The sequence below is a fragment of the Meleagris gallopavo genome, chromosome 7, assembly GCF_905368555.1.
Source record: "Meleagris gallopavo chromosome 7, MGAL_WU_HG_1.1, whole genome shotgun sequence".
In the NCBI taxonomy this organism is placed as follows: domain Eukaryota; kingdom Metazoa; phylum Chordata; class Aves; order Galliformes; family Phasianidae; genus Meleagris; species Meleagris gallopavo.
The window spans coordinates 7,608,522-7,622,719 of NC_139410.1; the positions used below are offsets into that span (position 1 = coordinate 7,608,522).

The 14,198-nt window shown below is 37.8% G+C and overlaps 1 protein-coding gene across 10 annotated transcripts in view; it reads left to right on the top strand.

Annotated features, from left to right (window-relative positions):
- USP40 (ubiquitin specific peptidase 40) overlaps positions 1 to 14,198 on the top strand; it is a 34,179-nt gene that overhangs the window by 4,632 nt on the left and 15,349 nt on the right. For 9 of the 10 annotated variants that reach the window (XR_014884333.1, XR_014884334.1, XR_014884332.1 and 6 more), the window contains 14 exons: positions 1,031 to 1,144; positions 1,675 to 1,839; positions 2,278 to 2,436; positions 4,482 to 4,625; positions 5,545 to 5,673; positions 6,260 to 6,361; positions 6,707 to 6,814; positions 7,888 to 8,209; positions 8,946 to 9,027; positions 9,628 to 9,799; positions 10,557 to 10,641; positions 11,665 to 11,735; positions 12,831 to 13,147; positions 14,023 to 14,149. Coding sequence is in view for 6 of the 10 variants with exons in the window: in XM_085227946.1 (XP_085084072.1) it covers positions 1,031 to 1,144; positions 1,675 to 1,839; positions 2,278 to 2,436; positions 4,482 to 4,625; positions 5,545 to 5,673; positions 6,260 to 6,361; positions 6,707 to 6,814; positions 7,888 to 8,209; positions 8,946 to 9,027; positions 9,628 to 9,799; positions 10,557 to 10,641; positions 11,665 to 11,735; positions 12,831 to 13,147; positions 14,023 to 14,149 (2,097 nt within the window). In the remaining 4 variants the exon portion in view is untranslated. The remainder of the gene's footprint in view (positions 1 to 1,030; positions 1,145 to 1,674; positions 1,840 to 2,277; positions 2,437 to 4,481; positions 4,626 to 5,544; positions 5,674 to 6,259; positions 6,362 to 6,706; positions 6,815 to 7,887; positions 8,210 to 8,945; positions 9,028 to 9,627; positions 9,800 to 10,556; positions 10,642 to 11,664; positions 11,736 to 12,830; positions 13,148 to 14,022; positions 14,150 to 14,198) is intronic. The other variant, XM_010713228.4, reaches the window with a different exon arrangement.

Sequence of the window (14,198 nt, forward strand, 5' to 3'; positions counted from 1 at the left end):
TGCTGTGTGCAGAGACACATCCAGCCTGGCCTTGAATGCTTCCAGGGATGGGGCATCCACAACCTCTTTGGGCAACCTGTTCCAGTGTGTCACAACCTTCTGTGTGGAAAAACTTTCTCCTAATATCTAACCTAAACCTCCCCTCTCTCAGTGTAAAACCATTCCCCCTCGTCCTATCACTATCCATCCTCGTAAACAGCCATTTCCCTTCCTGTTTATATGCTCCCTTAAGTACTATAAGCTTTTCCTTCAAAAGTAAGCTGTTGAGCCTGTTTCCACTGAGTTTGGTAGCAGAGGTTCTTCACAGAAGCAGAAATGATCCCGAAGTTTGTACAGTGCCTTTTTGTTTTTCTCTGCTGTAATTAAAACTACAATGCTATGACTGATTTGCCAACAGTTAAAAAAAAAATAGAAATAAAAACAAAATGTATGGAGACTGGGTGACTGCACTGAGATTCTGCAGGTTTAACAGCCCACCTATACAAAAAACATTATGGGACTGCAATTTAATATTCATTTTAGAAGTGCTTACTAAAATTGACTACTTCAGCAGGTCTGCTAAACTACTTCAGTTTCATTCTTTAGCCCTTGGATTAACATATCACAGTTAATTGCTTGGAAATATTAATTGCTTTCTAAATTGAAGATAAAAATAGGCAGCTGATATTGATTGACATTGACCCTTCTCCTTCCACCTCATCATCTGTCCTTTTACTGAACAAGGAGCAGCTTGTCTGTAACTGCATTCTTAGATTTCAGGGTTATGAAAAGTAGGACAGTTGTCCTTTTGTGCTCTGGTGGTGGTTTTATTTAAATCCATACAGTCTTGCTTTATCACAAAGCTCATGTTCCATGACTGTATTGAATATGGAGGGGTTGTATATGTTTGGGAACTGATGTTCTGATGAGAGTCAAGTTATGAAAGCAATCGTTAATGGTGGTTTATTATAGTTCTGTTTAGTTTGACTGAATTCCGTAAGTTTATTTCAACTGTTGATTTAAAGATATATTTTGGTTCTTTTATTCCTAGGTTCGGATAATTCCATTACAACTTCAACGGTTATTTGCCCAGCTCCTGCTCTTAGATCAGCAGGCTGCATCTACAACAGACCTTACTGAGAGCTTTGGTTGGAACAGCAATGAGGTACACGTCAGCACCTGTGGCACCACTGATACTGAAGTCTGACATTTAAAAACTAGCTTAAAATATTTCATGCTATGGAGATAGCAATTAATTGGTCCAGATTTTCTTCTGTGCTGTTGTATCTCCACATGCACTATGTGTTAGTTGTTTCCAGTCAGCAGCAGAAACTTGTTCCTTTAAACACATTTTGAGTAGCTGTACCATTGTTTTTGCAGGAATGGTTTTTCAACAGTAATTAGGCTACTTGTCCTTAGTTATTTAAGTTTCCGTTTTCTGTGTAATGCACCCTAGAGCTTAGTGGAGATCTACACAGGTGAAACTGTGTCTCATGTTTTTTATGCACTTTTAACTACTACAGAAAGCATGACTGAATTAAGAATAACTACTACTAATACATTTTTCTCAAAGTAGTAAATATATGGGTAACCATTGAGGCAGGTTTTTGGCATGTGTAGTTTAAGTTGTTTTTAAGCAATAAGCAAAGCAAATGACACTAGTTTATTTCTTTGAGTTTGTTTTTTGTTGTGCAGGAAATGAGGCAGCATGATGTGCAGGAGCTGAATCGGATTCTGTTCAGTGCTTTGGAGAGTTCCCTTGTGGGAACTTCGGGTCATGACCTTATTAATCGATTGTACCACGGGACTGTTGTCAACCAGATTGTTTGTAAAGAATGCAAGAACATCAGTGAGAGACAGGTAATGCTGGAGGATTTTCCATGTTAAGCTTCTGTTCCCCTTGCTCTGTCCAAAAAAAAATAATAGATGACATCTTTCCGCAGCATCACTGGTGGTCATAGTGAATCTAGATATTGGTTAGGGCACCGCAGGCTTGCAGATGTGTGGAAATTGTGCGTGACTGACAGTTGCTAAATCTTAGCTGGAATTTTCTAAGCCACATATATCAAGATGTGACTCATGAGCTTAAAAAAAAACAAAAACAAAAACAAAAAAACAACAAAACAAACAATCAGCAAGCATTATTACATCTGAGTTGGTAAGTTCTGCCTGCAGATGTAGTTATCAGACAGCTGAACAGTGGGGTAACAATAGTAAAACATCTTTACACTGCTTTACTGTTCTTGGTAACTTTACAGTACTTACTATCTCTGTTGTTGTTGTTGTACTTCTGCATAGGAAGATTTTTTAGACCTAACAGTGGCAGTAAAAGGTGTAACTGGTTTGGAGGAGGCCCTGTGGAACATGTATGTGGAAGAGGAATACTTTGAAAATGAGAACTTGTATCGATGTGGAGCCTGTGATAAGCTTGTTGAGGCATCAAAGGTAATGCATCAGGTCATTGTCAGCGTTTGATTTGCTAATGTTTAGAGACTTACATTGCTGTGTCTACCCTCTAGCCCCAAAATAAAAAAATGTTACAAGAGCATGCCAAAATTGGACTTGCATTTTAAATCTCAGCAGCTTATGTGATCCATTTCCAGACTCCAATGTTGTTGCAGTCTTTAAGTAATAGTGAGTGGGATGGTATGTAATTATGAGAGTACTGCTGCATTCACATGCTTCTACTGCACCTGACTGTGGGCATTTCAGAGCATAGACTGAAAGATAAGCTAGAGCCTAAAGAAAAGAAGGAAATAAACTATCTAGAAATTCTTACCTGAAGAGCACCCATGGAAGAGAAACATAATAAGAAACTCCTGCTTTGGGCAGGGAAATGAGATCACTTGATTTAGGTATTGCATTGTTTCTCTGATGTTGAACGGCTTGCAGTGATGCATTAACTGACTGAAAAAATCTGCTGCAGTGTACTAGAGCCTTTAAGTGGGTAACATGGAAGTAACTACTCAGGTTTTCCAGTGTTTATGGCAATGGACGTGTATGTTTTTACAGCCTACACCTGTGTCTTTCCCATCAGTTTATTTCTGGTATAAGCACCACCATGTCGTGTCTTCTCTCAGCGAGCTAAGCCACATACTAAGCCGGTGGCTTCCAGCTGTGGGCTCCACTGGGGGTCTTGTTTTTCCTCTTGCTAAAAGACTGTAAAGGCAAAGCAGACATAAACAGCTGATAGTGCACTTTGCCTTTGATTTGTTGTCCCTTCTTCACAACAACAAAGCTCTTCGTCCTGCTCTGGTGACTATCCTGCATCAGGATGAGCAAACCTTGCATCATGTTTAATGTGGAAAGGAAAAGGTGCAGAGGCAAGTTCAGGTCAGTCACAGTTAATCAGTACCTTACAGGACTTAGGAATTTTTGCCAGTGCCTCACATGGCTTGGTTATAAGTGTTCGAGTTCAACTTCCCTGAGTTCAAAGGGGAGTGCAAGATAACAGTTGGCTACCTCTGAAATTTGATCATCCACTCAGGACAAGGGGAACTTGGAACTTGAACGTGAAGTTGCTTAGCTGTGGATTGGCAGCATGACTGGGGCCACAGGTGCAGCATATGCAGTGTGCATGATCATGGTTGCCTGCAGAGAGTGAGGTACCTGCTGAGTCACTCTGACAGAGAATGTCTGTTCACATCTAGACACCGTGACCCATACCTAGCAACACCACTCCTCCATTTCTTCAGCATTCTCTGCGTCTTTGGATGTTATTTCCTACCCTCTTTTGTCTTGACCTCCTTAAAAAAAAAAAAAAAAATCAGACGTTGAAGAACCCCGTGTTCAAGAACTGAATCTGTGGTTATGTTCAGAGTGATGCAAGGTAGTTGGTTGGGTTTTGCACCAGTATTTCTGATGTGCTTACGTACCTTGTTTGATCTCAGTGAATTAGGTGTTAGGTGGATGGTTGGACTTGATGATCTTATGGATCCAATATAAATGATTCTGTGATTCTGCCTTTCTAAAATGGACTACGTTTGGCTTTCCTGCCTAAAGTTTCCCACTGCTATAAATAAAATGAAGAGAGATTTAACTCTTGCTTGATTGTTCTGTGGGTATCTGTAGTCTTCCAGGATCCATCAGACACAGCCTCATGCTTGTTTATCATAGGCCACTGATCTTAGTCGAGGCTGTTTTCTTCAATCAGTCTGGCATATCTTAAGCAACGTGCCACTGTGATATCTTCTGGTGATGTATTTTAGACCATTTCTATTGAATTCAGAAGCAGTCCAATAGTCATAGCAGATGAAAATTACTGTCTTGATTTTCAGCAGTGTGCTCCTTCACTTTCATAGCAGGGTTAAGTATGGGACTAGTGATCATTGAGGGTGTAGACTGCAATGTAAGGGAAGGATCTTGATTGCTTTAGTTATGTAGTAACAAAAATACCGGTCTTGTCTGCCTCCTTGTAAAGAAAATAGAATAATAGAATTGACCATAGCAAGGTTATTCTGTATAACAATATGCTTGTAACTTTTTTTTTTTTCATGTTACAGTCAGCTAAACTACATAAGTTGCCTCCCTTTCTCACCATCTCTCTCCTGAGATTTAACTTTGACTTTGAGAAGTGTGAACGATACAAGGAAACTAGTTGCTATACCTTCCCTTTCCAGATAAATCTGAGGCCTTTTTGTGAGCAGGTTTGTACTGTTATATTTGTTAAAGTTTCTATACACTCAGCAGAGAACTGATATTTTAAGGTCAAGGTGTCTTTAATTTTGCATTTAGTCAAAGCCAGATATTAAGCAGACTTTGTGGGCTTTTCCTGTGTCTCTAGTTCAGTGCTTTTACAAAAATGTTTCCAAATGTTTCACTTTCTAACAGAGTAAGAGAAATACCTTGTTGCTATACAAGGTGGAAGAGGTTAATAACGACCTAAAACTTAATCTGATATTTGCTTAATACAAAAGTAGATTTAATTTTCTTTCAACTTTGTTCGGTAACTTATGTGTGTGTGTGTGTGTGTGTGTGTGTGTGTGTGTGTGTGTGTTGCCATATATAAAATCAGCTACAAATGTTTTTATCAGTTACTTCATTTTTTTCCTAATTTCTCTTTGAATAACTGTACATCTATTCTGGTCATAAACTGAGCTGTTCCATTGCCTGATGCCAGCTTTTGTTCCTTGAAGTATTTGAAGAATATGCTTAACTCTCCTTGAAGAGGGTTTTGGGTTTTTTTTTTTTAGTTGAAGTGTTGCAATGCCAGCTCAGGGTTTGTATTTGGGGATGCCTTTTTTCAGTTGATTTGTTAAGTGTTTGTTTTTCTCTAGTCTTTTTAACAAAATAAGTTGGTTATAAACATCAGGTTGCATCAATATTTGCATCAATATTATTTGCATCAATATTTCATTATTTTAATATTAAAATATTTCATTTTCCACTGTTATTCAGAATCACTTTTGTCCACACTTGTGTTCTACAACACTGAAAAGCCCCTTCAGTCTTGGCACATGCAAAGGCATACAGAGATATCTGGAGCTATGCTGATGGTGTAGAAGTGTCCTTGTGTGAAAGACTTGCTGATATATATTATTATTGTTATTATTTTTCTTTTTGAAGACTGAAATGGATGATTCAGAGTACATGTATGAGCTCTTCTCTGTTATTATACATAAAGGTGGCTGCTATGGAGGACACTATCATGTTTATATCAGAGATGTGGATGAATTAGGAAACTGGCAATTACAAGTAAGTGCTAAATATTGTGTTTTTTTTTTCTCTTGCTTGTCTCTTATATTTCAGAAAAGCATTAAGAGCTAGAGAATGAAATGGGCATCCAAGCTAATTAATACTTTAGTGAGGCATTTGATCGAGAAGGTTAGTTTTTGCCCTCGTGCAATTGTCTCTACAGTTGGAAGCTATTAGGATTTTGTAGCAAATTTTAGCTTTCTGTTCTGCTGTCTCTCACAGTACCTGGCTGCTGTATTCCTGCTGCCTGTTGTGAGGCAGGTGGGCAGAATCAGACAGTGGGTGCGTATGCACTGCAGTGAGCTGCGTGCAAGCTGCTTCAACTCTTGTGGTAGTGTGTGACTGAATCTTTGCCATGTGTTTGACACGTGATGAACTGGATATCTCTGTGTGGCATCCAGATATCTGTGTAAAGAGACTGCAGAACAGTCCTTCCTAAAACATTATGCACAACTTGCTCTGAAATATACTTTTGGAGTATTGGCTTTACAGTTCTAAACTGCATATGCAAATCTCAGTGCTGGCTGGAAAACTGCCAGCAGTGTTTGAAGTCAGTGCTTGTGAATGTACTATTTTTCTTACACAGGAAGATGAGGATAGGCTGATTGAAGATAAACCTTCAAGAGAGAATGAAAATGCCAAAGAAACAGAAAATCCATTGGCAGTATTGAAAGGGATTTTATCAGAGGTATGGTATGTAAAGAGTTCGTTGCTTCAATTTTGATGTTAGGGAACCCAGCAGAAGGGGCTGAAATGTGCCAGAGTTAACAGTACAGAACTCTTCCAAGCTTATTGTGAAGCATGTAAAACTCATAATTTAGGCCAATTTTAGGATGAATCATTGCAACTCATACAAAAAAGATGGTTTTTTTTTTTTTAGTATTTCGTAAGTTGCTTCTTAAGGTGTTGCAGAATGTGATGCTACTCTGACTTATTAACAAGTATCCATGACTTAATCACTCAAATTGCTTTCTTTGTGTTGTTTCCTTGACATTTGTAACCTTCATTATCTTAGTTTTTAATTTCTTTGTAGGAAGAATGTAAACAAATTCCTGTGGATCAATTAGGGCAGAAATTCTTGGAGAAAATAAAGATGTCCTGGAACAAGAAATACCGAAAACAGTACGGAGCATTACGAAAGGTAACATGTATGTCTGTTACCTTCTTTCTTATTGTGAGGGTAACTTTATATTTCTAATGAAGAATCAGTAGGATGACAATTGAAAACACTGGCACTTGGACTAGCAAGTTAATGCATGTATAAGAGATTTGTTTGTGAGGCAGATTAATAGTCTGGGAAATACAAACAGGATGCTCAAAAGCTTATCAGCCTGAAAGCTTTTTTCCATTTATATTGTTTATTGTTGGCCTAAAAAAGAGTCAGCTTTGAGTACTAAATATTGTCTCGCTTGTGTCTGTGGGTAAACCTGCAACAGCAGTACTGCCACTTGGACATAGAAACAGTGGTAAGAATTAAAGAAGAAATGCAGCACTGCTTCAAAGTCAGACTTGAAATGGATTTTGGAAGAAGAGGCACCTTTTGGTTGATTAAGATACATCCATAAAGTTTAGCACTTCAAATACAGTGTTGTGTTTGTCTAATTAGTTACTACTTCATTTTTTTGCACTTTAAGGAAAATGCGTACGCATTTATGTTACAGATGTGCGGAAAAATCATGTTGCTCTTTTTTAATAAGACTAACAATAGAGGTTGCAAGTAAATTTAGAATATTTGTGAGATCTAATGTGAGTCTTCCACAGAGAGCCCTTTTTCTGACCTCTGTAGAGAACGTATAGGAACAAGTTCTGAGCTCCCCAATATTAACAATCTCCATGTTTGAGTGCTGTTGTGAGCATTACAACTAGCTGACTTAGAGCTTCTGTCTGGCTGTGTTTTTCTCTTTATTTTTTTTACCTTTTTTTTCCTGAGGGAGTTGTGCATGCGTGGTTCTCTAATTTTTTTTCTTAGTATGATTGGTTTTTTGCTTTTGTTTTTATTGCTTTTTTGTTTTGTTTTGTTTTCTTTGCATGTATTTGAAAACAGAAAATACCTATTGAGAAATCAGTTGGTGTGAGTGGGTTGCGTGTATGAATTTGAGGACAAATTGGGTCACATTGCTGATGCAATCAGCTGATGCAATGTTATATTTAACACTGAGTATCTTCCTCTACTAAAATGTTGTTATTGCACCTTGTCCTTGCTTTTATTTTTAGTATTTGCAGAATCATCCCCAGATATTTCAGTTCAGTCCTGATGAAAATAAAGTTGGTTTAAAGGAAAAATACAAGCTCCAATTTAAGTCTGATTTTCAAGGACAAGATTTCTGGAGCCCTCCTCAGGAGAATGGTATCCAATGGAATTCAGAAAAAGAACCTCTAAGGCTAGGAGAGAGTTCTGCTGGTTGCCATTGGTTTGATCTGAATGATTCAAAAGTCCAGCCCATCAAAGAGGAGGATATTGAGAAACAATTTCAGGGTAAAGAGAGTGCCTACATGCTGTTCTATCGCAAGTCTCAGTTGAAAAGACCTCCTGAAGGTACACAGAATTCCTCTTTGTGTTCTGGGGGGCTTCCTTCATTGATATTGAGATTTTTCAGGAGGGTGAAGGCAGGTGGGCATTTCTGTCCTTTGCTTGGGTATCGAGGATATAGATGTCTTCTAGTGCTAATTGAAAAAAAGAGTTAACTCAAGATACAAGAAAGTAATCTCCGAGGAGATTGTGAACAGTTAATTGGCTATAGCTGACACTGACCTTTTTTTTTTTTTAATGTACTTCACAAATAGTAGCAGAGGTGTAAGGTCTTGCACCTGGGTTGTGGCAACCCCACTCCAGTACAAGCTGGAGGATGTAAGAGTGGAACACAGTCCTGCCAAAAAGGACCTGGGGTCCTGGTGGGTGGCAGCTGGGCATGAGCCAGCAGTGTGCTGTAGATGTTCGTTGCAGAGGAGTTGGCCTCTGGGACCTGGAGGGATCCCCTCCAACTCAAAAGATTTTGTGATTCTGTGATTCTAATTTGTCTTACTGAAAGAAATAGAAGTTGCTGCTAACGGTGTTCATTTATCAGTTTCCCTTAGGGAAAGACAGATGTAATCATGGGAGACGTAAAAGCTCTTGTTCTGATTATTGTAATTTAATTTTCTCTATTATGGAAGGGTCACTGTTATTGCATCAGACTTTCAATGATTACTGTTGTAACATCTCATCTCACTTTCCTTGTTACCAAAACACATTTTTGAGCCAAAGCCAAACTCGATTATATTATGTGTTGCAGCTCGAGGAAATCCAAGGTACCAAATTCCTGAACATCTTCTGAATGAAATGAATGCTGCTAACATGGAGCTGCAAAAAAAGAGGTATATTAATGTAACTGTACAAATCTTTTCAACAGCATTCTTCATCTACATATCTCAGAAGTGACTTAAAATGAAAAAAACTCATAGAACAGATGTAGAGTTAGATACTAAAATGATTCAATATCATAGATGTTAAGGACTACAAATTTTGTCTCTTATTACTTGTCCCCCTTCTTTCTAATGGAACTGGATACAATTACAAAGGAGGAAGGCATAGATGTCTGACAGTTTCCACAAAATTCCTCTTGTTTTGCATTTGTGTCTTGAGAATGTTTATCTGTAACAGCTTGGAAAACAAAAGCTTACAATCCTCACATCCCTAAAGATAAAATTTATCATCTTCTTCAGGAAGGTCAAAGCAAGGTGTAGGAATGAGCCCTTTAACAATATGTTCTGTGCATGTGGAGGATTGTACACTAAATAAATTATCAAAATTTTTGAGCAGCTTTTTGCATATTCCTTGATGGGGGGGAGAATGTGACATTGAGCTCAGTCATGAGAGTATCAACTGCACAACAACTGCCCAGAAGCATCTCTGAAATAGTTCAGCCATTTATCAGTGGTAAACACATCACTTTTTTCTGTTGTTACTCTTTCAAGAGCGGAGTGTGACTCGGCAAACAATAGCATTGATTTACGTCTCCATTTGAGCACATGTTATAAATTTCACAATGGGGCCTTGCATCCTTCACTTAGTTGGAGAGAGAGCGTTCTAGATCTGACTGTTGACAGAAGAAAAACTCTAGGAGACCTTCGACAATCAATTTTCCAGGTATTTGCTCTATTAAATAAACATTTATTTTTCCTTGGGTTACAACAGCATTCATGTATTTATGCCACTATTTTTATTTCAATCAGAAATTTTCGTCAGTATGTGTGGTAGGCTGAGAACTATTTGAATTTTCACAAGAGGAAATACTAGTTTGAGGTCAGCCCTTCAAGTATTTAAAAGTCACTGACTGATTGGTGAAGCTTTAATTAAGTAGACTTCAAATAATTAGCTTACAAGGTTTATAATTGGGCAAGAATTGTTAATTTGCAGAACTCTGGAATGTGAAGAATAAGTTCAGTTTGTGGGCATTTTCACGGATTTGTCAGGTCTTCATAATGAATATTCAGAGTATTTTAAGAGAAAATAAAAGGAAACAATGATAAATTTAACTCAGCTATTGAATGTAATGTCTGCAATTGTACTCTACTGTGTTAAAGGAATGTGACATTTCATGGAAGGTTTTCTGTCAACATCTAAAACAAAGCTAACTTGCTCTCTGGAAACACTGTTTGCTTAGAGGTTGCAACCTTTGGTTGGTATCCAGTTGAAACCATGTTAGTCTACCTGGTGACTGGTCTGAAAGCACAGGTCCTAAATAATATCGTGTGCTTTCTGTGCCACTAGTCTTGTTGAAGGACATAACAATAAGCTATGAATTGTGAAAGTGAGCTTGTTAGCCTCTGACAGCTTCTGGCAAAGTTATAATTCTGAGTGGTTTGAGTAATTGCTTACTCTCTTTTCTGTTCTTACCAATTAGATGATGAAATCTTGGGAAGGAGACATGGTTCTCAGTAGTGCTAAACCTTTACCAGCAGGGCTGCACCTTTACCAGATACTTGATGGTAAGACTACCACATATAAGAATAAAACGTGATTGGTGTGGACACTGTGGATTTAAAATGTCAAATGTTTGGGAGAAGCACATTTTTGAGTACTCAGATTCTAACTGATGTGCAAGTCCTCTTCCATTGTTATCCACTTAGTAGCGAAACTAAACATCTTCAGTCTTTCTATATGTAATATTTGTTGTGAAGTGCAATATAAATATTATGCGAATTAAGTATATTTGCTGACAAAAAGATAATGATTTATATCTTTACCTTAATTTGCTTATAAATACCTGCTTTCATTATGTCTACCTAGTAGGTAAAAAAGATGATAGGAAGGAGAGAGAGGGACATTAAGAAAAAGTTTGTGCTTAAGGTGAAGTAGGAATTCTGTAAAGGAAAGTATTTGCCTGAAGAATACATTAATTAATATTAATTAAAAATAACATTTAAAAATAATCTGCTGTGTCTCCAGCTTTACGTTGCTATGCAACTTTAAGTGTTAGTCTTCCAAAGTCTATCCAGTTATTGGTTATTTATGGCTTGTTTCAGAAAAGTTGGGGTACTACCAGAACATAATCCAACTTTGAAAGGTACTGACACCATACAGAGACACCATTAACATTCTTTCAAATCTTAGTACAGTTCTTTAAATAACAGTAAGCTTAAAATGTTTTGAGAAGTACACATGGAATATGTAGTATGTAATTAAATGTATAGATTCACTGTGAAATTTCATCTAGATAATCCTCACCAAGCAGCTCTGTCAAATGTTCACGTGAGCCTCATTTCGCAAGGGAAATTGAATTGAAACCTCTGTGCTGTGGCCATCTTCACTATGAGTGCTATGAGGATGTGTATGTAATGTTGCTCTTGCTACATGAGTAAACCCCAACTTACCCCTTGTAAATTCTGATCACACAGTAACTTTTATAATGATAGACTTTAGACAGTAAAATATGCCAGCATTTATCTGCTTACAACTGATCCTGCATGTCTGTTTTGGGGCTGAATAGCTTGACAATTTCCTCTTTTTAGGAGATGAGCTGACACTGGACTGCTTTGGGCTGGTTGATGGAGCAGACGTTTTTGTGTGGAATGGGAAGGAGGTAAAAGAGAACCAAATATCATTTCCCCTTGGTCAATTCTAAAGAAATAAGCTGCAAATTCCCAGACGTGTTTTTAGAAGCCTCAGTCTGTTTTGCACATGTGCTGCTGACATGCTAACATTTGGGGACACCACTTAGCCTCATCTAGAAAATGACACCTTCACAGTTTGTCACTGTTCCCTTCTGTGTATATACAGTGTGGCTCTTGTTAGAGTTATGCAATGCAGATGATGATACAGTCAGATTCATAGGTGCCTGAATGCACTGCAATTTTATGCTGGGTATGTTCTGAGAGGACCTGGTGCCTCTTGGAAGGAGATGGGTGATAGCAATATGGTAACAGAAACTTCTGCCCTGTGGTGAATCGTGTTTGGTCTCCCTGAAGTACTACACTCATTTTCGATGTTTAATCATCCCTTTAATTTTTAGACCCTTACTTAAATTTCAAATACTTGCCTAAGTGATTGTGTTGACACAGTACAAGTTTGCCCTCTGTATCTATTGTGGAGAAAATATTGCTTCAAAAAGATTTGTGTTGTAAAAGTATGCACTTATTTACTGATTTATCAAAACAAAGAAAAACCAACAAATTCCCTCCAAGTGACAGAGTCATTCTGCTCTTGCTTGATCTTTAGGTAAGGTCTTCAATACTCCAACAAACACAGAGTCTTTATGGCAAGGAGTTATAATCTTGACCTGGGTTGAAAATCAGGAAGGCCAGATTTCAAAATGTAACTCATCTGACCAGCCTCAGTCACATTATTATTCTTTCTTTTAATGTCCCGCAGAGCTAAATTTCACTGCTCTTAATTTGATGGAGGCTGTGTTGTCTGTTTTCAGTTAGCTATCAATGTTTTTACTGCACATACAGACTTGAACACACCTTAGCATCACGCTTTCCCTTCGGTGGTACCTTTGAGTTACTGTAGTTCTGTTCAGAAGGCGTTTGGTCAAAACTGGTTTATTCCTAATGCTGTGAGAGGGTCCACCCTGTTTCAGCAATTTTACTGTTGTCTCTTATCACTCTATAATCTTTTCTGTTTACAACGGAGTGTATTATTGATCACTGTGTAAACACTGCATTCCTTTCTTCAGGTTGGTGGCGTGAAGGTGATGGCAGGCCCTGATCATGAACCTGTTCTCTTAAACATTCTTCGTTTAGTGGAACATAATGAAGGAGGGAAGGGTCAGCATTTCACAGAATCGCAGCACATTTTTCCATGCAGCACAAAACTCAGTGATCTGTGCAAAGCATTAGCACCAGCAGGAGGAATAATCTTAAAGAATGACTCAGGATATAAAGAAGCCAAGAACTGGGAGGTTTTTCTTGAAGAACATATGAAGGAAACCATCAAAACCATTGGTCTGACAGATGGATGTTCAGTATTAATCTTAGACAGCCATGATCAAAGGTAACCATCTTGATTGTAAGTATGGTTAAACAAAAAGGTAATTATGGCAAAATCTGTTTAGTTAAAATACTAGGTGTGTGTGTGTACATATATGTGTAAATATGCCTATTTTGTGAATCAAACAGGCATTTTGAGACATTCTAGATTCAAGTTAATATAATCTTACATTTTTGAGGTCAGACACTTCTCAATCATTAGGTATTTTTTAATGTGCAGATGCAGTCACATCCTTTGATTTACATTTGTAAAGGGAAAGGCTAACGAGAACGAATTGTGCCCAGTGTGCTGGCACATGAAACTTGATGGAATGAAGGAACTGAGCTGTATCAGAAGAGTATGCAGCTCTGCTGAATCTCCTAGTTGAATCTAAAGTTGCCAAGAGCAATTTCTGGTCTCGTTTCCCTTCTGAGTTTATAATCCTAAGGTTTCTGTTTTGAGAGATGTGTATATATACTTGTTAGATAAATTATGACTTTCTACTTGAAACAGTTCTGAAACATTGAACTAAATCAGTGACAGGAAAAAAAAAAAAACCTGTTTCTCTGTAGTAGCAGATCCACAGACAAAGTCTCAAATTTTAGTTATGACTTAGCCTGCTTTATTAGTATCTTTCCAGAAGGTTTAAGTCTAGTCTCACAAAGTGACTTGGACTCTGAATTACCATCAGAAGCTCAGTTTCCATTGAAAGACAGTTACCAAAACAGTTTTTCCAGGTTAATTTAAGTGAGCCTAATGGTGACTGGATTGTACCTGAAGCTGCCACTCTTAGTGACCTAAGCACTGTTGATTTAGTTTAGTTTGATATTTATCAATCTAGCCCAGATAAGATACAGTTTTACTGTCTTTGACTACCTTTGCACTGGTCACTTTTACAGCTTGGTGAATATTTCAAGTGGTAATTTGTCTGCTTTTACATACGACATCAGCTGGCTCCAGGTGAAAAACTTCTGTGGAACGGATGATGAAGAGAAACATGTTAAAATTACTGCCACAATTGAAACAGTAAGAAGTTTGATCGTCTAGGATGTAACACTGGATGTTGCCTTGATAA